Consider the following 27,460-nt stretch of genomic DNA (forward strand, 5'->3'; position numbering starts at 1 on the left):
GCTGTCCAATTTACACCCAAGTAACCTACAAGCCCCGGTATGTTTTGAAAGGAAGGAGGAAACCGGAGACCCTGGAGGAAACACGGGCAGACACAGGGAGAGCATGCAAACTCCTGACAGACAGCGTGGGATTGTTGATTATAAAGCAAGAATAATGTTTGACCGTTCTCCATTATTGATGGTAATAGTGTTTGCTGAAAAGCAACAGTCAGTATATAGATGGAGATTAAATTCTGTTATTAAAAAGGAAAGATTTTTGTGATTTTGTAAGATATACTTAATTATTTTGTGATATTAATTTACAATCAATGGATGATATGTTTATTATTTGAGATGCATTGAAAGCATATTTAAGAGGTCAAATAACAAGTTTTACTTCAAAAATTAAGAAGGAATATGTGAGGGATAGAGATAAATTAGAAAAAGAAATAACAATATTGGTAAAGATATAAAAAAACTATCAGAAGATAAACATATAGAACAGAAAAATTGATTCTTAAATCTTAACAAAAATATTATGAATTAGGTGAGTGATGTCCTGAGCTGTGTCTACTATCTTTTGGAGGGCTTTACATCCAGGAGTATTGGTGTCCCCATACCAGACCGTGATGCAGCCGGTCAGCACACTTTCCACCACACCTCTGTAGAAATTTACCGGGGTTTCTGGTGTTACACCAAACCTCCGCAAACTCCTGAGGAAGTTGAGGCGCTGACATGCTTTCTTCATGATGCTATTTTTGTGTTGGGTTTGAGACAGTGACTCCCAAGACCTTAAATGTGCTCACCCTCTCCACCTCTGATCCCCTAATGATCACTGGATTGTAAACCTCTGGCTTTCTTTCCTGAAGTCGACAATCAGCTCCTTAGTTTTGGTGACATTGAGTGTGAGGTTGTTGATGTACCATTCAGCCATATTTTCAGTCTCCCTCCTGTACGCTGACTCATCCCCTTTCTTTATACAACCCACTACCATGGTATTGTCGGCAAATTTGTAGATGGTGTTATCATTGTACTGAGTTACATAGTTGCAGGTGTAAAGTGAGTGGAGCAGGGGGCTAAGAACACAGCCCTGTGGTGCTCCAGTACTGATGGAGATAGTGGAGAAGTTCTTCACTGATTGTGGTCGGGAGGTGGGGAAATCCATGATCCAATTACACAGTCCGGTGTTGATTTCCAGGTCTTGGAGTTTGCTGATCAGTTTTGAGGGGATGATGGTGTTAAAATGCCGAACTGTAGTTGATAAAGAGCATCCTGTTGTATGGAATAGACTTTACAGGAGAGCGGAGAGTGTTCTGGTGTAATGTGAAAGATGTTTGACGGCTAAAGCAAACATTGCTGAGATGACAGTGGTTTACCCACATTCCTGCGATGATGCGTGCCTGTTGGAAATGCAACAGGAAATTGCTCCACACAGGAAGCTATACTGATGATTTAAAAGAACCCACTTCTGTTAACATAACTGCAGTAATTCATTAAATGGTGTTTCAAAATAGGGGTCACAGTTGTGTAACCTGGGAAGTTGCAAGACCTACATGATGTTGCCCCATGCAATGTGTTTCCAGCATAATGCCACTCTTACAGTCTTACACCACATAGATAGCTTCTCCGTGCCGAACTGTCTGCCCTCCTGCTACAGTCCCACTCGCTTGCATTAGGCCCCTATCCCTCTGGATCCCTCCCATCCATGTACTTCAGCAGCTCCTGTCAGGAAAGAGATCCAGGAGTATTAGAGACAGCCCGAACTTCCCACAGGCAGTGAGAATGCTGAATGACCAAAAGGAACTGCTCACACTCACCCATCTGAAATTGGAAAATGTGGTATTATTTGGCAGAAGGCATACTGAAATGCAAAATTGTATACCTTTAGAAAAAAAATTACATATAGTTGAAGAAATCGAGTTTAAAAATTTTATAAAATTTGGAAACCATATATGGATTTTATGAATAAAATTCCATCCACTTCCTCCATTTTACCCACCCCTCCCTATTAGAAGCTATAAAAATAATCAATGAATAGTATATATGTGGTGGCGCACATCTCTCATGGCGAACCGGCCCCGCCAAGTGAAATAGTGAAACTTTTGGAATGTAAGGGTTCAATCAGGCAGACGCAGCATGGTTTTAGAAAGGGAAGATCTTGTTTGACAAACTTGTTAGGATTCTTTGAGGATATAATGGGTGCGGTGGATAGAGGGGAACAGGCTGATTTTGTATATTTGGATTTCCAGAAAGCATTTGATAAGGTGCCGCACAAGAGACTTCTCAGTAAGTTACGGGAAAGTGGAGTTCGGGTAAGTATATGGGCCTGGATTGAAAATTGGTTGTCTGACCGGAGGCAGAGAGTTGGGATAAATGGGAGTTTTTCAGGTTGGCAGAGAGTGGTAAGTGGGGTGCCGCAGGGGTCAGAGTTAGGCCCACAACTGTTCATCATTTACATTGATGACTTGGAGGAGGGGACAAAATGTGGTGTCGCCAAGTTTGCGGATGACACCAAATTGAGTGGAAGAGCAAATTGTAATGAGGATGTGGAGAGTCTGCAGAGGGATAGAGTTAAGCTGGATGAGCGGGCAAAGGTCTGGCAGATGTAGTACAATGTTAGTAAGTGTGAGGTTATCCACTTTGGCAAGAAAAATAAAAGAGCTGAATATTATTTAAAGGGTGAAAAACTACAGCATGCGGTTGTGCAGAGGGACTTGGGAGGGCTTGTGCATGAATCGCAAAAAGTTAGGTTGCAGGTGCAGCAGGTTATTAAGAAGGCAAATGAAATGTTGGCCTTCATCGCTAGAGGAATTGAATTCAGGAATAGGGAGGTAATGTTGCAATTGTATAAGGTACTGGTGAGACCGCACCTGGAGTACTGTGTCCAATTCTGGTCTCCATATTTGAGGAAGGATATACTGGCTTTGGAGACGGTCCAGAGGAGGTTTACTAGGTTGATCCCTGGGATGAAGGGGTTGACTTATGATGAAAGATTAAATCGTCTAGGATTATATTCGCTCGAGTTCAGAAGAATGAGAGGAGATCTTATAGAAACATATAGAATTATGAAGGGTATGGATAGGATAGGTGTAGGAAGGTTTTTTGAGCTGGCCAGGGAAACTAAAATGAGAGGACACAGTCTCAAGATTTGGGGGAGTAGATTTAGGACAGAGATGAGGAAAAATAGTTTTTCCCAGAGAGTAGTGAATGTTTGGAATTCTCTAACCAGGGAAGTGGTTGAGGCTGCCTCATTAAACTTATTTAAAATTCGGTTAGATACATTTTTACATGATAGAGGAATTAGGGGATTATGGGGAGAAGGCAGGCAGGTGGAGTTAGGTCATAAATTAGATCAGCCATGATCGTATTGAATGGCAGAGCAGGCTCGATGGGCCATTTTTGGCCTACTCCTATTCCTACTTCCTATGTTCCTATGTTGTATTGCCACGCTGGCGGGGCAGCCACGGGAAGATGGCACTGTCGGTGGTCCTCAGTGCCTCGTGGCTTAGGCCACAGCGCATGCCTCAAGCAAGTGTGATGACGTCACCACCAGCACAGGGCAGAGCTTACGCTGCCCTTAAAGGGCATGCATGAAGTTTGAATAAATCTGTTCAAGTGAAAGCCCTCAGCGTCCTGTGGTGTGTTTCATAGTGAGTAGCTGCTACTACATTGGTCCAGACAGTTTTCTGGCCTCCCAACATGGATTCAGCAGTAGTCAACGCGGTCGTGGTAAAACTCCCCCCTTCTGGACACATCGCCCACGCACTTGGTTCTAGCAGGCGGAGGCACAGTTTCACCTCAGACACATCACCTTAGATGTTATATTATGAGTGTGCTCGAACAAGAAACCATGGCCAAGGTGGATGACCTGATCTACAACCCACCGGAGGAATGTAAAATATCTCACTCTCAAAAGCCTCCTCCTCGGGACCATTGGCCTCTCCTGTTGGCAGCACGCCACCAGCTTCTACACCTGGACGGTCTGGGCAACAGAACCCCATCTGCCCTCATGGACGAGATGGTGACGCTGGCAGAGGGCCACAGGCCATGCCTGATGTTTGAGCAGGCTTTCCTTGAAGACATCCAATTCCTGCTAGCAGATGAGGATTTCTCAGATTCACAGAGAGTCACAGCCCACGCGGACGTACTTTGGCAGACAAAATGAGAAAACGAGGCCTCCCTCAGTCAGGACACCCGCCCTGGACCCAGCTGACTGCAGGCACCCCCCAAGCACAAAATGGAAGAACCCCACTCCACCTGGTCCTTCTACCATCAACGCTGGGGGGACTCAAGCCTGCAAGTGCAGGCAGCCCTGTTCATTTCAGGGAAATGACCCGACAAGCCGCCATTGATGGCTGCGACGGCTGGCCACACTAACAGCCTCCTGCACATTACCGATAAAACTAATGTCTAATGTTTCCTGGTGGACATTGGAGCAGAGCTGAGTGTGCTTCCCCCGACTGCCCTCGAGACCCGCACCCGAGCACGAGGCCCCACGCTACGGGCAGCCAATGGATCCATGATCAAGACTTTCGGCACATGCAGCACCCAGCTCCAGATCAGCAAGGACAAAAATTCATACAGGCGCACAGCCTGTTGGTAGACATAAAAAGTAAATGGTTGGTGCATGCCCACATGTTTCAATATGTCTGCCTCGATTCCACAAACGTGTATGACCCAGGAATAGCTTCCATCAGCACCCCCATGGACGAGTATACTCGTATACTCAATGAGTTCCCTACAACCCTGCGTCCTAAGTTCACTTCTGCCATGCCCCAGCACGGCATCTGCCACCACATCTCAACCTAGGGCCCCCCTCCACGCCAAAGCCAGACAATTGCCCCCCGAGAAGCTACAACTGGCAAAGGAGGAATTCTCCCAACTGCAAGAGCTGGGGATTGTCCACAGGTCAGATATCCTTTGGGCCTCCCCCCGAAGGCTTCTGGGGGCTGGCGCCCATGTGGAGACTACCATTGTCTGAACGACACAACCACGCCAGATCGATAACCCATCCCGCACATACAAGACTTTACAGCCAACTTGCACGGCACCCAGGTTTTCTCGAAGGTCAACCTGGTACGGGGGTACCATCAAATCCTGGTCCAATCCAACAATATTGGCAAAACCACCATCAGCACCCCCTTTGGTCAATTCAAGTTTCTGCGGATGCCCTTTTCCCTTAAAAATGTGGCCCAGACATTTCAACGGGTAATGGACCCAGTAGGCAGAGACTTGGATTTCGTGTTTATCTATCTCGACAACCACCTCATCATCAGTCGGAACCACAAGGAACACAAAATCCACTTCTGTGCACTATTTGCTCACCTGGCAGAGTTTGGCCTGACCTTCAACATGGCCAAATGCCAGTTTGGCAAGGAGTCCCTGCAGTTCCTGGGCCATACCATCTATGCGGATGAGGCCGTCCCATCATCCGAAAAGGTCGCGGCCGTACACCAGTTCCCAAAGCCCAATACCCTCAAGGGTCTACAAGAATTCGCCAGGATGGTCAATTTCTACCACCGTTTCATCCCGGGGGTGGCTCACATCATGCAGCCATTGTTCACACTGATCGCCACCAAAAGTAAGGCCCTGGAGTGAATGGAAGAGGCTGAGAAAGCCTTCACCGCAACGAAAGACACCCTGGCAAGCGCCACCCTACTGGTCCACCTGCAGCCCAACGCCCACTCCACACTCCTAGTGGATGCTTCAGCTACGGCCATCAGGGGTGTCCTGGAGCAATCAGTCAATGGCCAGTGACACCCACTTGCATTCTTCAGCAAGCACCTCTGTCGCCCGGAACTAAAATACAACGCCTTCGACAGGGAGCTCATTGTCCTGTACCTTTCCATCAGGCACTTCAGGTACTTCCTGGAGGGCAGGCCGTTCACAGTGTTCACTGACCACAAACCGCTCACCCAGGGCCTTGCCATGTCCAAAGATCCCTGGTTGGCACGCCAACACCAACATCCAACACCAAGTGGGTAAGGGCAATGTCGTTGCAGATATGCTCTTGTGGCCCGCCATCCACAACCTGTCCCCTGGCCTGGACTACACCCAGCTAGCGCCAGCACAGAAAGGGGATGAGGAAACACAGCCCTTCTGCACCGCCATTACGGGCCTCTGCTTCGTGGACCTTAAACTGCCGGACAGCCCCGACATGCTACTCTGCGACGTCTCCATCGGCTCTCCGTGCCCGGTAGTCCACTACAATGGAGGCTGCAGGCTTTCAGCATAGTCCACGGCTTGGCTCACCCATCAGTCAAGGCCTCGGTGTGCATGGTAGTGGAAGTTTTATGTGGCACGGCCTCAAGAAGCAAGTGGCCCAGATGGCGAGAAACTGCACACAGTGCCAGGCCTCTAAGGTCTAGTGCCATGTTAAGGCTCTGGTGCAACAATTCGAACCCCCAACCAAGAGGTTTGAGCACATCCACGTCCACATTGTGGGCCCCCTACCAGTGTCCAGGGACACCTGCTACTTATTGACTGTGATTGACCACACGACAAGGTGGCCAGAAACCATCCCGCTGAAAGACCCTTCCACTGAGTCCTGCGCCAAAACTCTGCTCACTCACTGGATCGCCAGGTTCGGCGTTCTAGCACATATGACAAGTGACAGGGGCGTCCAGTTCACATCCACCCTCTGGTCACAGCTGACGAACCTCTTGAAGATCAAGCTCCACCATACCACCGCATACCATCCCCAGGCCAACGAACTCGTAGAGCACTTCCACCGGCACCTCAAGTCGGCTCTCATGCCACACCTCACCGGCCTCAACTGGACGGACGAATTGCTCTGGGTCCTGTTCAGCATCAGAACGGCCCCGAAGGAAGACCTATAGGTATCATCTGCAGAGCTGGTCTACGGCACACCATTGTCACTACCTAAGGAATTCTTCGGCTCAAGCACTGGTTCCACAACTGAGAATCGTACCCTTCTGGCAGAATTGCAGGACACACCCGCTTCACTTATGCCCCCACCACCGACCCACCACGACAGCTGCCTGTCTTGCACCCCCAAGGAGCTGGCTATGATAGACTTTGTTTACGTCCGGCATGGCCCACACCCTGCACCCCTGCAACGTCGCTATGAGGGCCCCTACTAAGTCCTGAAACGCTCAGGCAAGACATTCACTTTGGACATTGGGGCAGGGAGGAGATATTTACAGTTGATAGACTCAAGGCGGCACACCTGGACCTTAGCCAGCCAATCATTACTGATGGCCCGACCTAAACGATGGGGTCGGCTGCCCAAGCGGCGAGTCACGTAAGCCGGTGCTGGGGGGTGTTGTGTGGCGGCACACATCTCTTGTGGCGAACTGGACCCGCTCGTATCATCACACCGGAGGGGCAGCCTCAGGAAGATGGCGCCATTGGTGGACCTCAGTGCCTTGTGGCTTAAGCCACAGTGCGCACCTTGGGTGAACGTGATGATGTCACTGCCAGCATGGGGGCGGAGCTCACACCGTCCTTAAAGGGCATGCACGAAGTTTTAATAAATCAGTTCAACTGAAACCCCTCAGTGTCCTGTGTTTCAGAGTTAGTAGCTGCCACTATACATATGCTAATAATATTATGTATGTAGAAGTAGGTTTTATTTTCTTTCTTTTCTTCTTTCTTTTGGGGAGGCGGGTTGGAGAGAAAAATTTTTTAAATTTTTGCATCATTGTGTATGACATGATCATTGCTATATTACTGAATTATTATTTTTTCTATTGATAGAAATTATAAATAAAATTATCAAAATAAAATGGAGAAAATAAACATGGAGGATACCAGGGTCCACTTGCGTGGGGTGCTGGATAGGTTTGCCCCACTGATGGCAGGGTTGTCAAGTGTTGGAACGGTCAGGAGGAAACGTACATAAGGTTTAGGCAACAAAGATAATGCAGGGCTCATGAGAATGATAAGGTAGGCAGGTAGGAACACAAGAAGGGACAGGAGAACTAGAAGGAGGCAAGAGAAGGCCTTGGCAGCAGGAGTCGGGATAACCTCACTGTGTTCTCGACATATGTGAAGAACAGGAAGGTGACTGGTGTGAGGATGTGACCATAAATTTTAAATGTAGACATACAGCGAGGTAACATGCCATTGCGGCCCACGAGTCCTGCCGCACATTTTACACCTGGGGAAAACTCAGCAGACACAGGGAGAACGTACAAGCTCCTTACAGATAGCGTGGGATTCGATTTCCCGGTCCCAATTGCTGGCGCTGTAAAGGTGTTGCGCTAACCACTATGCCAACCATGCCATCTCACGATGAGGACCATGAAGGGGGGAAGGGGGGGGAACAGAGGGGTCTTTAATGAATACATTGCTTCAGTGTTCACCGGGGAGCGGGACCTTGGTGAATGTGATGTCTGTGTCGAACACGACGAGGTTTAGAGAGAAGTTGTGATGGAGCTTCTGAAAAACATAGTGATGGATAAGACCCCGGAGGTGCACAGGATGTATCCCAGGTTACCACAGGAAGTGAGGGAAAAGCTGGGTGTGCTATTGATGATGATCTTTGCGTCCTCTCTGGTCCCAGAGGTGGTACCAGAGAATTGTAGATGGCAAATGTACCACATCCTCTTTCATTAAATTCTTTTGACATCTCCTCAAAAAATTCATTTAGGCTTGTTAGGCCTGACCTGCCCCTCACAAAGCCATACTGGCAATTCTTAATTAGACTCTGCTTCTCCAAATGCTCATATATCCTGTCCATAAGAATCCTCACCACGTGGTGGCCTGCAGCAACCCGACACGCAAGATGGGGTCCGAACGCAGCGATCTGCAAGGGCCATGCTGACTAAATCGGTTTTCTTCAAGAGGTGCAGGAAACAGGAAACACCAGTGGGAACACCGGTCTATCCACAGCTGGCAAGCTGGTGATGCCATTTCTGCCAGAAGTGACGTAACCACCTGTGATAGTACAGATCTATCACCAATGTATATAGTGTATATAGTTACTGTATCTAGACTGTGCTTACAGCGATTGGCTGAGAGCTAAGCCACGCCTACTGTCTGGGCCTTAAAGAGTTATGTCCCTAGCCAGTTCGGATCATTCCGGACTGGTCAGCCACCTGTGAAGAGCTCCTGTCTTTTGCTAATAAAAGCCTTGGTTTGGATCAACAAGTCTTTGGTTCTTTCGACGAGCTCTACACCACCAGGCCTGGCAGCCTATATAAAACAGGGTGAACTATCAATAATGTTAATATTGACCGTATTCACCTCAGGCCAGTATCTTGCTTTCATGCTCTGCCATAGCTACAACCAATTGTTCACCCACCACTGATGTAAGATTCACTCATCTCTAATTCTCAGGATTCTCCCTATTACCTTTCTTGAATAAGGGAACTTCATTTGCTGGCCTCCAAAACCTTTGCTATCCCTCCTGTGGCCAGGGAGGGCACAATCGTCAATGGACTAATGCAGATGTGGCAGCAGATGTTGACTCCATGGATGTTAGCATGGCTTCCAACCAGGTTCCGCATGGTTAGCTGGTCCGGAAGGTCAGATCACCTAGGATCCAAGGTGAGCTAACCAATTGGACACAGAATCAGAGAGTGTTGGTGGAGAGTTACATTTCAGATTGCAGGCGTGTGACTAGTGGTGTGCCACAGGGATCGGTGCTGGGTCCACTGTTGGTCATCATTTATTATAACAATTTGTATGACAATTCAATTGGAAAAGTTAGCAAGAGGCTGGTGGAGAAGCTGTCCTCGCTGGGATTCAACACCCCTCTCTGTAACTGGATCGTGGATTTCCTAACAGAAAAACCACAGTCTGTCCAGGTTGGGACCAGAACATCGAGTGCCATCACGCTGAGTACTGGCGCACTTCGGGGCTGTGGGCTCACCCCGCTCCTGTCCACATTACAAACCCATGACTCTATCACCAGATCCAGCTCCAACAGTGTCATCAAGTATGTAGATGACACGACCGTCATCGGCCTCATCAGCAACAACGATGAGTCGCACTACAGAAGAGGGGGATAATCTCGTGATCTGGTGGGAGAGCAACAACCTGAATCTCAATGTGGAGAAAGTGAAGGAGATGCTTGGGAATGACCACCCTCCACTACACATCAACAACTCTGTAGAAGAGAGAGTGGAGAGCACCAGGTTTTTTGACGATCACTTCACTAGTGACCTATTGTGGACACTCAACATCTCCTCACTTGTCAGGAAGGCGCAAAATCAACTGCACTTCCTGAGAAGACTTAGGTGGGCAAGGCTACTGGCCGCCATTATGTCAACTATTGACCGGCTGCATCACAAGTGAAAACACAATGCTGGAGAACCTCAGCAGATGTACTTTATGTGGCAAAGTTTCAGATTTGAGCCCTTCATCCTGCTGAGGTTCTCCAGCATTGTGTTTTCACTTCAATCATGACGCCTGCAGACCTTTGTGTTTTACTTCACAGTGTGGTACATTTACAGGACCATCAGAGTGGCAGAGAGGACCAGTGGAGTGTCATTCCACCCCATCCACCCCCGCTCCACCCACATCGACAAGATCTGGCAGGATCATGTCTGAATATTGTAAAATCACTGAGGACCCCTTCCACCCTGCACACAGCATCTTTCAGCTGCTCCCATCGGGGAAGAGATCCAGGAGGATCAGAGCCAGCACCACCAGGCTGAGGAACAGCTTCTTCCCATGGGCAGTGAGAACGCTGAACGACCAAAGGAACTGCTCACACTGACCATCCCAGACTCGAATATTTAATATGCAAGTAATTATTTTTGTCTATATATGCATATTGGTCCTGCATATGTATTGTTTGTATCTGTATTATGTCTAGTTGTGTGCCTGTTTGTTTTGAACCGAGGACTGGAAATCCCTGTTTAAAATTGCAATAGGATGGACTGAGTTTGTGGACTGAGAAATGATAGATGGAGTTTAATTAGTGTAAGCGCCTGCTAGCATTTTTGAAGTCAGACTAGGGCAGGATTTGCACAGGGCCCTGGTTGCAGGCAGACAGGGCGGTGAAGAGGTTGTTTGCCATATTTCTCATCCTCAGTCAGAGCATTGAGGAGGGAATTCAGATGGCATGTACCAGACCTTAGTGGGGCCATATTTGGAATACAATGTGTATTTCTGATCCAGCTTCTCCAGGAAAGGTGGCACGGTTAGCGCAACGCTGTTACAGCAGCAGTGGCCCGGGTTTGAATCCCGCGCCAAATGTAAGGAGCGTGTACGTTCTCCCCATGTCTGAATGGGTTTCCTCTGGGTGCTCCGGTTTCCTCCCACCCTCCAAAGCCATACGGGGATTGTCAGTTAATTGGGGTATTTGGGCAGAACAGGCTTATGGGCTGGAAGGGCCCTTTATCATACAGTACATCTATATTTAAATTTAAACTGGAAAGGGGGTGTATTTAAAATAAAGAGTCACATTACCATGAATGGAGGGCTTTAGATGTAAGGAGGTCCGATATAAGATCAGATTACAGATGGTGGAGTTATACAAAATCCTGGGGAGGCAGAGATAAGATGAAGCACCATGGGTTTTTTTCCAAAGGTAGGAGTGCCTATAACCAAAGAACTTGGTTTAAGGCGAAAGGGGAAAGAGTTAAAGAGAGTGCAAATGTAGTAAAAACACACAAAAATGCCGATGGAATTCACTCGGTTGCGCAGCGTCCACAGAATATAAAGATATAAAACTGAGACCTTCTTCAAGGTAGAAGCAAAAAACAGGAAGGCATCTGAATAAAGACTGAAGACTGGCCGGGGGAGGAGTCCAGACCAAATGACTAAAGGTTTTCATTAGATACGATAAGAGGAAAGATGAGAATTGATTTTGGCTCTATGAAAGAAAGCAAAGGGAAAAGGGAAGAGAGAGAGAGAGATAGAGGAGAGAGAGAGAGACAGAGCTAGGGGAAAGGCAACTGGAGGTTGGAGGGAGCCCAGACGGAAGCTGAGGTGTGGTTCTCCCAATATGTGGGTGGTCTCAATCTGGCAGTGCATGAGACCACGGACAGGCATGTCAGCAAGGGAAGAGGATGGGGAATTGAAGCGGGCAGCCACTGGAAAATCCACACTATTGTGGTGGACAGAGCCAAGATGCTCAACAAAGTGACCTCCCAGTCTGCACCCAGTCTCTCCGCTGTAGAGGAGACCACAATGGGAGCACCGGATGCCATCAACAACCCCTGCAGATCCACAAGTGAAGTGTTGCCCCACTTGGAAGGACTGTATCGGGCCCTGAATTGTGTTGAGGGAGGAGGTGTGGGCATGTGGAGCACCTTTTGTGGTCACGGGGGTAGGTTCCCAAGGGGATGACTGGTGGGAGAGAGGAGTTGGCGAGGGAGTGGTCCCTACAGAAGGCGGAGAGGGGTGGTGGAAGTTATCAGAATTAAACTGAAGGCTAACAGGGGAAGGAGCCCAAACCAACAATAGGTGTTAATTGGATATGATAAGAGGTGAGAATTGATTTTAGCTCTGAAAGGAGGCAGAGGGAAAAGGGAAGAGAGAGCACCAGCCAGGAGTGGTGGGGGGGTGGTGGGAGGGGGGTGGAGGAGGTGACAAGGGAAAGAAGAGTTTAACAGAAACTGGAAGTTGATGTTAATGCCATCTGATTGGAGGGGGCCCAGATGGAAGATGAGGGGTTGTTCCTCCAATTTGTTGGTGGGGGGGAGAATCTCAGTCTGACAGTCTATGAGACCATGGACAGACATGCCAGCAAGGGAATGGGATGGGGAAATCGAAATGGGCGGCCACTGGGAGATACCCACTATTGCGGCAGACAGAGCTGAGGTGCTTAACAAAGCGGTCTCCCAGTCTCCAACGTAGAGGTGACCACAACGGGAGCACCGGGTGCAGTAGGTGACCCCCTCTCCCCCCCTCCCCCCCCCCCCGCACATTCACAAGTGAAATGTTGCTTCACTTGGATGGACTATTTGGGGCCCAGAATGGAGGTAGGGAAGAGGTGTGGCACAAGTGGAGCCTTTCCTGCGGTCACAGGGGTAGGTTCCTGCTTCAATACCTTCTCCCATGGCATTTCTGCTGCTGTTTGTTTGCAGAGAGTTTGAGGAACTAATCTTTAATTTTTGGAGATTCAATGCTTTTCCTGAGATTGTAGACCTCCATCAAATTGTGGGGTGCTTGGATTCTGCTTCACATCTGTTCCAAACTGATCTGGATTCGATATTTCAGATTTATTGTCATACATACAACACTGAGATTCTTCTTCTTGCAGAATCACCACTTATTGCCAGTGCAAAAAAATTGTACTCAATGTACACATGTAAACAAATAAAGAAATGTAAACAAACTGACTATGCAACACAGAGAGGAAAAAACAATAAGTACAAATGTAAGAGGCCTTAAATGAGTCCCTGATTGAGTTTATTGTTGAGGAGTCTGATGGCAGAGGGGTAGCAGCTGTTCCTGAACCTGGTGGGGCGAGTCCTGTGGCCCCGATACCTCTTTCCTGATGGCAGTGGCGAGAACAGAGCATGTGCTGGGTGGTGTGGATCCTTGATGATTGCTGCCGCTCTCCGACGGCTGTGTTCCCCGTAGATGTTCTCGATGGTGGGGAGGGTTTTACCTGTGATGTCTTGAGCTGTGTCCACTACCTTTTGCAGGGCTTTACGCTCAGGGGTATTGCTGTCCCCATACTAAACCGTGATGCAAACAGTTGATTCCTTACTATTCCTTGCCCTTCAAATTTTAGCATCCAGCAGTTTGGGAATTTGTGCAACTTCAGCTGTTGATGGAATATATTTTCTTAGAGAGCTTCAGGGTTTTCTCTTTTGAACATGTTCAATCATTCTCGAAAATGGACTGCTTGCTGATTCTCTTTACTCAAGTTATGCAAAGTGATTTTTCTGGATGTCGCACATCTTGGTAAAATATTGAAGAACTAAAGCTGGCTTGGTAACTAAAGCCAAACCGGGTGTCTGCCTATATTTTGCTGTTACCTTGATGAAGGACTCAAGTCCGAAACTTTGCTTAAGTATCTTTATCTTTGCTACCTAAAGGATGCTGAGTTTCTCCAGCATTTTGTGGTTTTACTTCAATTATGGTGTCTGCAGACTTTCATGTTTTACTCCAAACTGGAATATTAACCCCAGTTTGAGAGGGTTGTCCTCTATTTTGATCTACTCACAAATCCACGATATATAGAGGGGAAGGGGGAAATGTTGGGCTATTTGGTGCATTTCCTCTGTCAAGGAAGATTTCAACTGAGACACAGCCGGAGGAAAGCAAAACTGAGAAAGCTCTCCAGGTATGTTCTTGAGATGCTCTCTTGCAATCCATCAGACAGAATCTTCAGGAATAGGCACTTAGGCCCAGCCAGCTCATGACAGCTTTTTAATAAGGCAGCACAGTTAAGAGCCAAGCAGTTACAGCAGCAGCGACCGGGATTCGAATCATGCATGGTCTGTAAGGAATTTGTATGTTCTCCCCATGTCTGTGTGGTTACCTCTGGGCACTCCAGTTTTCTCCCACTGTTCTAAACGTTACGGGGGGTTGTATGTTAATTGGGTGTAATCAGGTGGCATGGGCTCGTGGCCTGAAAGGACATATTACTGTGCTGTATGTCTAAATTTTAAAATGTTTAAATTATAGCTTTTGATTCAATGTGCCATCCTGTCTTTTAGCAGCTGGCTTGTATAGCTGTGGGTTCAAAGACCACTCCAGAATCTCAAGGACAAAATTCCATGCTGTTACTTTCACCTGTCAGATATTTCCTCTGAATTCTCTATTTATTCCTGCCAATCCAATAGTTCTGTGTTGAGAGGGCTTCAAGTTTACTTTGACAGAAGAAGAAACTGCCTTCGGTTTTAACTATTGGGAGGTAACGGATAGATTATTGTTGGGCACGACATCAGAACCCGTAATATTTTTACTGATGCAGCCGTGAAATTGAAGGTGGCAACAGCTGGGGAGCAAAGCAGCTAAAATGTTTGTTTTGTCCTTTTGTGTGGTTAGGATGAATCATTTCAGCAGAAATTCTAGAATTCTGAGCACTGCTTCTGGGAATTGGTGATGGAATTTTATCTTACTTTATTTTAACCTAGAAATATTGACATCCCTTCAGGGGACGTGGAAGGAAGCAGAGGTGTGGTTGCTGAGATGGAGTGTAGAACAGTACAGGCCCTTCAGCCCACAATACTGGTACTGACTGATGTAAACTGACTCCATGATGATCTAATTTTTCTCTACGCCTATGACCCTTTATTTTTCATATATCCTTCTGCTTGTCTAAGAGTCTTTTAAATGTCCCTATTGTACCAGCTGCCGCAACCACCCCAGGCGAGGCATTTCAGGCACCCACCACTGTACAAAAAACCTTACCCCTGATGTCTCCCCTAAACTTTCCTTCATTCACTTTGCACAGATGTCCTCTGGTCTTTGCTACTCCTGCCCTGGGAGTCTACCTGCTCTCTGCCTCTCAGAACCTTATAGACCTCTGTTAAGTTTTCTCTCATCCTTCTTTGCTCCAAAGAGAAAAGCCCCAGCTCTGCTAACCTTGCCTCATAAGATGTTTTCCAATCCAGACAACATCCTGGTAAATCTGCTCTGCACCCTCTCCATAGCTTCTACATCCTCCCTTGAATTCAATACTCCAAGTGTGGTCTCACCAGAGATTTGTAGAGCTGCAACATTACCTCTTGACTCTTAAACTCAATCCCCAGACTAATGAATGCCCACATATCAATCCTCATTAACAACCTATCAACCTGTGATGCAATGTTGAGGGGTCTATGGGTTTGAACAGTAAAGTCCCTTTGATGTGTATCACTATATAAGAATCCTGCCATTGACCATGTACTCAGCCTTCAGGTTTGACCTTCCAAAATGTATCATCTCACACTTATCGGGATTGAACTCCATCTGCCACTATTTTGCCCAACTCTTCATCCTGTCTTTATCCTGTTGTAAATTATTACAACCTTTGCACTATCCACAGAACCTCCAACATTTGTGTCAACCACAAACTGACTGACCCATCCTTCTACTTCTTTGTCCAGGTCATTAATAAAATCACAAAGAGCAGGGATCCCAGAACAGATCCCTGTGGAACTCCACAAGTCACTGAGCTCTAGGCAGAATACTTTCCGTCCACTACTACCCTCTGCTTTCTACAGGCAGGCCAATTCTCAATCCACACAGCCAACGTTCCATGGACCCCATGCCTCATGAATTTCTGAATGAGTCTACTATGGCGGATCCTTAAAATCCATGTACTCCACATCACCACCCTGCATTCATCAATTTCTTTTGTTACCTCCTCAAAAAGCTTAGTTAGGTTCATAAGGCATGACCTTCTCCTCACAAAGCCATAACTCTGATCCTCAAGCTAACTAATCTTGAGAAGTTTATATTTCTCTAAACGGTTGTAAATCCTGCCCCTAAGAATCCTCTCCATTAATTTGCCCACCACTGATTTAAGACTCACTAGTTTTTAATTCTCATCATTCTCCCTATTAACCTTTTTGAACAAGGGGACTACTTTTGCCATTCTCCAATCTTCTGGCACCTCCCCTGTGGCCTGGGAGGATGTCAAGATCATTGCCAACATCCCAACAATCTTTGCCCTTTCTTCCTGTAGTACTTGGGATATATCTTGTCCAGTCCCGGGTACATCAATCCTAATGTTGTTAAGAATGTCCAGCAATTCTTAATCTCAACATGTTCCAGCACATACACTTGTTCTATTCTGACCTCACCTTGACCAAGGTCCCTCCCTCTCTCTGGTGAACACTGAAGCAAAGTGTGGACCTCCCCAACCTCCTCCACCTCTAGGCACGTGTTGCCCCCTTTAGCCTTAAGCAGTCCCACCTTCACTCTTGAAATCCTTCTGCTCTTCACATATATGCTGAAAGCCTTAGGGATTTCCTTAATCCTACTTACCAAGGGCTTCTCATGGCCCCTTTCCTATGTCCTTTCTGAAGTTCCTTCCTGGCTACCATATGAGTCTTTCCAGTCTTTTGCTTCCTAGATAACATAACCTTAATAATATAAAATAATCTTGTAATTTCTAAACCATTCCAAAATCTGCTCCTCAGTGTCCCAAGGGCTATTTGGGGGCCAAGAGTGATCACTCCCTTCCTGTGTCTGACATTCAGCCACACCAATTCATTTTCCACTCCCTTCTCAGAATCCTCCCTTTCTGCAGCTGTGAAACTATCCCTGATTAGTAATGCGACTCCACATCCCCACCAGCTTTTTCCTCCTAACCTATTGCTTTAAAACACCTACACCCCAGGACCTGCATTAGTCAATCCTGTCCTTGCATCAGCCAAGCTCTGTCACAGCTACAACATTGTAATTCCACGTACTAAATTCATTTTCCTTAGTTCTAATATTTCTTGCTTTGGAGTAGACATTCCAATCCTTCCAAATGCCTTCATTTATGCTTCTTTCACTCTCTGTCCATCTCGAAATCTCAATGTACCTTGCATCAATCTTTCCACCTTCTGCCCTATTCTCTACTCTCATATTCTGGTTCCCATCCTCCGCCAAACTAGTTTAAACCCTCCCAACTTCTCCAGTAAACCTGCCTGCGGGGATATTGGTCCTTCTCCAGTTCAGGTGTAACCTCTCCTTTTTGTACAGGCCATTCCTTCCCAGTGAGATCCCAATGATGCACGAATCTAAACCCCTGCCCCCTGCACCAACTCCAGCCACACATTCATCTGCTGCAATTTCCTGTTCCTACCCTCACTGGTGTTTGTACATGAAGCAGTCCCAAGATTACCACCCTTAAGGTCCTGCTTTCCTAACTCCCTATATTCCCTCTTCAGGACCTCATCCCTACTCCTGTCTATGTCATTGGTACCAACATCGACCACCTCATCTTGCTGCTCACCTTCCTGCTTCAGAATGCTGTGAACCAGATCAGAGACGTCCCTGACCTTGGCTCCTGACAGGCAACACAGCATCCGACAGCTTCAATCCCAAAACCTCCTATCCATTGGCCTAACTATCAAATCCCCAAACACCATCGTTCTCCCTCCTTCCCTTTGGAGCTGAATGGTCAGACTCTGTGCCAGAGACCTGACCATTACGATTTGTCCCTGAAAGATTGTTCCCCCAATATTCAAAACTTCTCATTTAGGGGAACAGCCACAGCGGTGCTCTGCACTGAATGCCTATTCTCCTTCCCTTTAACAGTCACCCAATTACCTGCTTCTTGCCTTCTGGGTGTGATTGTCTCCTTATATCTTCTTTCCAACACTCCTTCTGCCTCTCAAATGATCAGGAGTTCATTCAGCTCCATTTCCCTCACATGGCCTGTAAAGAGCTGAAGCTGGATGCACCTCTTACAGGTGTAATCATCAGGAACATGTGCTGCCTCAGATTTCCCACATCCTACCCTTGGAGTGTTCCATTGCCCAACCTGCCATCTCCTCTATCTACTCTGGGTTACCATGAAAAGATTTTACCTGACCTTACCTGTACCTGTAACACTACCGCAGCACTCACCACTCCCACACTGGACCACTCTCATGCTGAGCCACTCCCACGGTGGGTCACTCCCACGCTGAGCCACTTCCACGCTGAGTCATTTCCACACTGGGCCATTCCCACACTGGGGCACTCCCACGGTGGGTCACTCCCACGCTGAGCCACTTCCACGCTGAGTCATTTCCACACTGGGTCACTCCCATACTGGGGCACTCCCACGGTGGGCCACTCCCATGCTGAGTACTCCCATGCTGGGTCTCTCCCACACTGGACCACTCCCACACTGAGCCACTCACACGGTGGGCCACTCCCACGCTGAGCCACTCCCACACTAGTTTGCTCCCATGCTGGATCACTCCCACACTGGGCCACTCCCCTCATACTGTGCCACTCACACAGCGGGCCGCTCCCATACTGCATGGGTTTCCTCTAGGGCACACATGTCAAACTCTGGCCTGCGGGCCAAATTTGGCCTGCGATATAATTATATTTGGCCCGCAAGATCATATCAAAAATGTATTAGAGGTGGGTCGCTGGCCGCCGCGCCAGTATAGCGCATGCACAGTAACCGCTGTGTCCCAGGGTGAGAGAGAGAGAGAAAAATCCTGGTCCTTGAAAAGTAGTGTGGGTGGTTTTATAAACACGCTGTCGTGTCCCCCCGCCCACCCCCCCACCGCAGCGCGGCCTGGCCGGTGTCAGGGCAAGCCAAGGCCGCTTCCCAGCGCCCGGAACCCCAGTGGCACAGCGTTCCTTGGAGCTGCAGATGGAGTCGGGAAGCCAGAGGGAAGATTGGGGCTCCCCGCCGGGCGATGGGGGCGCCGGCCGCCCTGCACTTTCCCACCGGACCAGCGGCGGGTGCCCGGAGTGCACGTGGAGAGCAAGGCTGGTCGGGCAGGTAGGGTGGAACCCCCCACCAATCTCGGGAGTGGCGTGGGCATGATCAGGATTAGCCACGCTCACCTGCTCCTCCACCGCTGACCAGGATCCCAGCGCGGTCCTGAGCGTGGAGACTGCTCTGGAAAGGTCCTGGGACACCGGCACGGAAAGAAGAGCAGGGTCCATAGAACATTACAGATCAGAAACAGGCCCTTCGGCCCTTTGACTCTACCTCGTGAAAACCCAACACTGGAGAAACTCAGCGGGTTAAACCGTATCCTTTATCCAGCCTGCCATCTCCTCTATCTACTCTGGGTTACCATGAAAAGATTTTACCTGACCTTACCTGTATCTGTAACACTACCGCAGCACTCACCACTCCCACACTGGACCACTCTCATGCTGAGCCACTCCCACGGTGGGTCACTCCCACGCTGAGCCACTTCCACGCTGAGTCATTTCCACTCTGGGCCATTCCCACACTGGGAATGGTACCTGACAATGTTTGGCCCTTGATCCCCCTCATCAATGTATGAGCGAAAGTCTGTGGTTCTCGTAAAAGCACCAGAAGGGAGAAACTCAGCAGGTCAAAGGGGGTCCGGGAGAAACTCAGCAGGTCAAAGGGGGATCCGGGAGAAACTCAGCAGGTCAAAGGGGGGTCCGAGAGAAACTCAGCAGGTCAAGGGGAGGGGTCCTGGAGAAATTCAGAAGGTCAAGGGGAGGGGGTCCAGGAGAAACTCAGCAGGTCAAGGGGGGTCCGGGAGAAACTCAGCACGTCAAGGGGGGTCCGGGAGAAACTCAGCAGGTCAAGGGAGGTCCGGGAGAAACTCAGCAGGTCAAGGGGGGTCCGGGAGAAACTCAGTAGGTCAAGGGGGGTCCGGCAGAAACTCAGCAGGTCAAGGGGGGTCCAGGAGAAACTCAGCAGGTCAAGGGGGGTCCGGCAGAAACTCAGGGGGGGCCTGACCTCGCCAGGACCGTTGCCCACTCCCCCTCCCTGCCGCAGGCCGACCCGCGACTCACGGTGACAGGGCCGCTGATCCGCCGAGATGCCGCCCTGCAGCGAGAGCCGATGCCCCCGCACTGTCGTTGTCCAACCCGATCGCCCGCAAACCCCGCCCTCCCGCACACAGGCCTGAGTAAGTATTATGAACTTTAATCTCAGGATAAAACGATCTTCCAATAGTTTCATGTCACAGTGATAAATATATTCCTGGTTAAAAATGGTCCTGCACCTGGATACAAGTTCATTAGGCATAAAACTTGAAAAGTGTGTAAATCAAAGGATATCTGTACCAATGGCAAAAGGGCATGGCAAATAACCCTGCTAGAGTTCATGCCCTCAATCAGTCACCCATTTGATTGTTTCAGGAATCATGTTATTCTCCCACATTCTCAATAGCCCTCAGATTTTACTATTCGACAGCACACTAGCAACATTTGACAAATCCTCTCTAGAGAAATATTATTTATTGAATATTTTATTTCTCATTTGTTAATGCTTCTGGAAAGAGTTTATCCAAAACTATTATTAAACATTTATTTTAATAAGAAAAGGTTTAACATTACATATGTTGAAAGAAGAGAAAACATGCAGATGTTGTTGAAAATTTTCAATAGATATTTAGTTCAGCCCTCGACTTAGTCCAAGGTTTTAATTTTGTCCCTCCGTGAATTTGAGTTTGACACCCCTGCTCTAGGGGCTCCAGCTTCCTCTTACTGTTCAAAAATGTACTGGGGATTGTAGGTTAATTGGGTGCAAATTGGGTGACATGGGGTCCTGGGCCGAAATGACCTGTTACCATGCTGTATGTCTAATAGTGCAGACAGTCGCAGCATTCCATGATAAGGGTAACAAGGGGAAGGTTCAAGGGCCTGATAGCCATTGGAAAGATGTGATTTTTGTTTACATAGTAGGGGAATTAAGGGATATGGGGATGGAGATGAGCTTAGCATTGAATGGTGGAGCAGGCTCGATGGGCCAAATGGCCAACTCCTGCTCCTATTTCTTATGTCTTCAACGGATGGAACCCGCGATATGGTTGCAGCCTTCTGCATTCCTAGATAGGAATGACCAAACCAGGCTGTGATTCAACCAATCTGTGTTCTTGGAAAAGCCTTTCTGTTAAACTGGACATATCCTCCTGGTCTTCAAACGAGAAACAAGTTGAACATTTCAAAGTTTATCCAAAAAAGAAATTATCCATCATTCAAGTGCAAGACACAATTGATCATTAGTGGGAGAGCTTTTGTAGGTTTGGCAATGTAACTTGTCAGACAGAATGAGAAAATTACCCGCTGGTATCAGATTAGCAAAACCTGCGTGCAGATGCAAACCTAATCCTTTGAGTCACTTGGACATTTTATCCATCAGACCATTGTTTCCATGTGTTCCCTTCCCTTATGTTCTTCTCTCTTTGATACATCACCTCCCTGATACAACATCTCCTGAGGCATTGGGATTGATCCAGTCATATAGGGTTTCCCTGTCGCAACCAGATGGCTGCTTTTGTTATTCATTCATTTTTTTGGGGGGGAGGATCTTTGTGACGTTGGCAAGGCCAGCATTTATGGTCCATCTCTCTTTACCATTGAACTGAGTGGCATGCTGGACCATTTAGAATCGGCTCTCAGACTATAGCCTTTGAACCTATCCAAACCCATATCCACCATTTATGCGAGCAATTTGTTCCACAGTCTCACCACCCTCTGAGTGAAGACATTTCCCCAATGTTCCCCTTCAACATTTCATCTTTCACCCTCAGCCCCTGTACCCTTGTTCACGTCTCATGCAACATCAGTTGAAAAAAACCTGCACGCATTTACCGAATCTTTACGTCTTATAATTTTGAATACATCCATCAAATCCCCCCCCCCCCCCTCATCCTCTGATACTCTAAGGAATAAAATCCTAATTTATTCAACCTTTCCTGGTAACTCAGCTCCTTAAATCCCAGCAACACCTTTACTGTAGGTTGCTGACCCTCCAATCTTCTAGCACCTCCTACCTGGCCAAACATGTTTTAAATATTTCTGCCAGGACCCCTGCAATTTCCGCATGAGCCTCCCTCAAGATCCGAGGGAAAATCTTGTCAGGCTCTGGGGGTTGATCCACCTTTATTTGCCTCAAGGCAGCAAGTACCTCCCCCTCTGTAATTTGTATAGAGCTCAAGACCTCACTGCTGTTTGGCCTCATTTATATGGACTCACTCTATTTAAGATCGACCCTGTACCTTTTGGCCCCATGCACAGATGACCACTGATCTCCAAGCGGACCAATTTCCCTTTCTATCATTTTGCTCTTAATAAATCTGTAGAAACTCTTGGGATTTCCCTTCACCCTGTCTGCCAGAGCAACCACATGCCTTTTTTTTAGTCATTCCCAATTTCCTTTTAAGTATCTTTTGTGCTCCTCAGGGCCCTCATTTGCTCCTTGTTGCCTAAACCTGCTGTACACCTTCTTAACCAGATCTCAGAAAACAAGGTTCCATGTTGACATGTCTTTCCAAAAATATTGCTGCCAAGACACCATCGTTCTTCTCAGGTGAACACAAGTGATCACGTGGCCACTAGTGTAAGGAGGACCAGAGAGTTCTGTTCTGGAAACAATATTTATTATCTTTCACAATAGAGGAGGAAAACCAGGTGGATTCCATAGATGAGGAAGTTACCCTACGAGGGGAGATTGAGTCGTCCGGGACTGTACTCGCTGGAATTTAGAAGAAAGAGGGGGGACCTTATAGAACATATTAAATTATGAATGGCATGGATAAGATAGAGGTATGTAAGTTGTTCCCATTGGTGGGGGAGACTAGAACTAGGGACCGTAGCCTCAAGATCCAGGGGAGTAAATTTAGGACTGAGATGAGGAGGAACTGCTTTCCCCAGAGGGTGGTGAATTTGTGCTTGTTGAAGCAGTGGAAGTGATCTCAGTAAATATATTTCTACATTGTAGGGGAAATAAGAGCTATGGGGAAAAGGCAGGTTACCATGATCTCACTGAATGGCGGAGCAGGCTCAATGGACCGGATGGCCACTCCTGCTCCTATTTCTTATTGACCACGGGAGGTTGGCGCCTACAACTTGAAAATGATCATGGTAAACTCTCTGAGTCTCCAGTGGTTCTGAAATGCTTAGCATAAATGTTATGACACAAAGAGTTCAAGGGAAATCTCTAACTCACTTGTTTGTCATCAGATTACCTCAAATGAGTAGCAGGTATAATCTAGGTAAGGTAGGGCTGGGGTGTGATTGTCTTCACAACCAGTGCTCATCGTCTCGCTGTAATTATGCAAGCACTTTGGATAAGATTCTTGGTGGAGGTAATGTAAAAGTAAGGATTGAAGTTTTGGTGAAACTGCTCCACCTATTGGTGAGGAGCCAACGAGCAGCATATCAAACAGCAGAGGGTGGGGGGACGCAGCATTGCAGCAGGTACTTTCAGGTAGTATGCCTTATTTATTTCCTTGCCATAAAGTGGGACCAGTGTGTGCCGGCTAGACAATGGTAACTTCAGAGTTCAACAGGTGTGTGCTTCAGTGTCAGATGATCTCAGTGATCAGCGTTGGAGTGACAAGTCGTAACATCTCACTGTGACCCAGCTTTTCTCCATTTGAAACTGGTTGAACAAGATATAACAACATAAAAGAAAGTACGAAATTGGCATTCAGTCATCGCAGACTAAAGCGGGGCAGTTGTGAGATCAGAAAATGGTGGTATCTTGGCTTGCAAGGAGTTGTCTGAATAGTTTTAATTTCAGAATTATTGTCAGAGTATATTCATGACCTTACATACAACCCTGAGATTCTTTTTCCTGCGATTGAGGCAGAATCACCACTCATTGGTAGTGCAAAAAAAAACTGTGCACAACGTACACATGTAAACAAATTAAAAAATGTAAACAAACAGACTGTGCAATACAGAGAGAAAAATACCAATAAAGTGCATAAATAAGAGTCCTTAAGTCCCTTATTGACCTTATCATTGAGGAGTCTGACGGTGGAGGAGGAGCAGCTGTTCCTGAACCTGATGGTGCGAGTCTCGTGGTGCTGATAACTCTTGCCTGATGGCAGCAGCGAGAACAGTGTGTGTGCTGGATGGTGAGGGTCTTTGATGATCACTGCTGCTCTCTGACGGCAACGTTCCCCGATATTCTCTATGGTGGGGAGGGTTTTGCCTGTGATGTCCTTGGCTGTGTTCACTACATTTTGTAGGGCTTTACACTCATGGGTATTGGTGTCCCCACACCAAGCCATGATGCAGCAGGTCAGCACACTTTCCACCTCACCTCTCTAGAAATTTGCCAGGGTTTCTGGTGTCATACCAAACCTCCGCAAACTCCTGAGGAAGTAGAGGTGCTGACGTGCTCTCTTCTTGATGCCATGAGTGTGTTGGGTCCAGGTAAGATCCTCCGAGATAGTGACTCCCAACAACTTAAGTTTGCTCACCCTCTCCACCTCTGATGTGCAAAACAGAATTGACATCAAGGTAGCAAAGCAGTGCATTCATCTAAAGCCTTGGATGCCCAAATGTTCCTCACTGATGTCAACATCCATGGCCCTGAGTCGGAAGATTACGTGTAGTCAAGTTCCATTCAGAACGAATCTCCTGGTAGAGAGTTGTACTGATGTCAATCAGATGTTAAATTAGGGGTCTCCAAAGTGGTTGATGGGACCTTCCAGGGTCACCATAAGTGCCAAGGGATCTAAAAAGGGTTAATAACACCAGGGTGGGCTGATTTAATATAGTACCATCCCAACCACACCCCCACCCGTACCAGCACAGCTGGCGCCAACCCCCCATCCAGCACTGGGTGGGGTGTGGGGAAGGCCTCACCAGCAATGAACCGTCATGTGCTGCCGTCAGACTTCCCCCTGATCACACACACACCAGCCGGCACTTCGAGGGTTGCCATCACATTTCCCCCTCATCATGCTTGCGCCAGCTGGCCATGCAAGGACATTGCATTAATAGGTAAGTGCCCTTTCTACTCCTTAATTTGTCCTCCATTTGGGGGTTTAGATCCCTAATCCCCCAAATGGAGGATAAGATAACATTCGGCTCGAGGAGACGTCGGACGGAAGACAGAGGGCTCAAAAGCTGGACTTACCGGCCTTTAACTGGTCATGCAGTCACCCTACCCAGCATCCCAATCCCTGTCCAGCACCAGGGATCCATGCCTGGGGGTCAACAGTCTAAAATGTTTAGGGACTTCGTGTTAAATTGATGCTCTGTTTGGCATCTTTTATTGAAATAAACACAAGGTATTGGCGAATATTCCAGAGCAGCAAGTAAAGGAAATGAAAAACAAACATCTTCATGTGCCGGAAATTGGAATATGGCAGAGATATTCAACCCATGGAGAGAAAAGCAAGATTTCAGGTCAATGAGGTTTCACCAGAAGGAGGAAAAGCTAAAAAAAAATCAATAAGAAGCAAGAGGAGGGAAGGGCTATGGGGACAGAAAGGAGGGGAAGGGGTGTAGAGATTGATAGGAGGGAAAGGGGTGTGGGGACTGTAGGGCTGTAGAGACTGATAGGAGGGGAAGGGGTGTAGAGACTGATAGGAGGGAAGGGGTGTAGAGACTGATAGAATGGGAATGGGTATAGGGACTGATAGGAGGGGATGGGGTGTACAGACTGATAGGAGGGGAAGGGGTGTAGGGACTGATAGGAGGGGAAGGGGTGTAAGGACTGGTAGGAGGGTAAGGGTTGTAGGGACTGGTAGGAGGGAAAGGGGTATAGGGACTGATAAGAGGGGAATGGTTGTAGGGACTGGTAGGATGGGAATGGGACTGATAGGAGGGGAAGGGGTGTACAGACTGATAGGAGGGGAAAGGGTGTAGGGACAGATAGGAGGGGAAGGGGTGTAGGGACTGATAAGAGGGGAAGAGGTGTCTGGACATAGGATGGGACCATGTGATTGAATTATTCAAGTTGTGCGGGTACAAGGCAGCTCAGATATCAAAGCATTTCGATATCTGTTATAAAAGTAAAATCACGTCATTGGAGAAACTCAGCCTGTCAAACCGTGTCCTTTATGTAGCAAACATAAAGATTCAGAACCGATGTTTCGGGCTTGAGCCCTTCATCAAGGTATGAACAAAATGTTGGCAGGTACACAAACAAATTGTTGGTGGGGAGGAGCACAGTCCCACAGGCAGGAGGTGGATGGTGGTTAAGAGAGGGAGGGTGCACCAGTAAATGGGGAGGGGGGAATGAAGAGGGAAGCTGTTGGAAAGAAGACAGAGGGATGGGGAAGAGAGGGAGAAGGAGAATAGGCCAGCAGGAACCAGAAAATCTGGTATTAATGCTGTCTGTTTGGAGCTTGGCCAGGCAGAAAATTACTGTATATACTCGTGTAATCATCAATACTATGAGGTAGTTGGCCCCCTGCTCCATTGTTGGCCCAAATATTTGGTGTTTTTTATGTATGACCCGTGTAAAAGTCGAACCACCTAATTTTGGCCCAGGCTGCCTGCTCATCCGAACTCCCAACGCCCCAATGGCCACTCGTTCAAACTTCCAACGCCCGGACGCCCACTCAACTGAAATTCCCAATGCCCGGACACCCATTCATCTGAACTCCCAACGCCCAGACGCCCACACATCTGAAATTCCTATGCCTGCTCATCCAAACCCCCGATGCTCTGGGCACTCGCTCACCCAAACTCCCAACACCCAGACACCCGCTCATCCGAACTCCTGATGCCTCGGTCGCCCACTCATCTGAGCTCCTGATGCCCCGGATGCCTGTTCATCCGAGTTCCTGATGCCCTGGATGCCCGCTCATCCAAGCTCCCGCTGCCTTGACACAGGTACTTACCAAGGTCAAAAGTTTGACCCGTGTAAAAGTCGACTCTGGTTTTTTTGTCCCAAAAAAGTGGTCCAAAAATGTGACAATTACACAAGTATTTACGGTCGGTGTACCTTCTCCATTTGATAGTACATGAGGTCATTGTCAGCGTGGGTGTGGGGCAGGGAATTGAAATGGGTGGGCGCTGGGAGATCCCTGTCGCTGATGTGGACAGAGATCTGCCAGTTCTCTTCTCAGCATCTGTTATAAAAGGGCCTAAAACAGCCCAGTTTAACCTCTTACCCAAAGGTTGGAAATTACAATAGTGAAATCTCCTTTAACGAGTTGACACTGTGTTAAGCACTTGTCCCAGTACATAGTAAAGTGGAAGTGAAGGTCAAATGACAATGTGT

The 27,460-nt window shown here is 47.7% G+C and overlaps 1 protein-coding gene across 3 annotated transcripts in view; it reads left to right on the plus strand.

Annotated features, from left to right (window-relative positions):
* The window catches only part of LOC138753909 (protransforming growth factor alpha-like), a 65,107-nt gene that overhangs the window by 33,923 nt on the left and 3,724 nt on the right, over window positions 1–27,460 (plus strand). Inside the window, exon 3 of one of the 3 annotated variants that reach the window (XM_069917459.1) lies at window positions 24,243–24,353. The exons of the other annotated variants lie outside the window; for them this stretch is intronic. Coding sequence (XP_069773560.1) covers window positions 24,320–24,353 — 34 coding nt within the window. The 5' untranslated portion in view covers window positions 24,243–24,319. The remainder of the gene's footprint in view (window positions 1–24,242; window positions 24,354–27,460) is intronic. 3 annotated transcript variants of the gene reach the window in all.

The sequence above is a fragment of the Narcine bancroftii genome, chromosome 2, assembly GCF_036971445.1.
Source record: "Narcine bancroftii isolate sNarBan1 chromosome 2, sNarBan1.hap1, whole genome shotgun sequence".
In the NCBI taxonomy this organism is placed as follows: Eukaryota; Metazoa; Chordata; class Chondrichthyes; order Torpediniformes; family Narcinidae; genus Narcine; species Narcine bancroftii.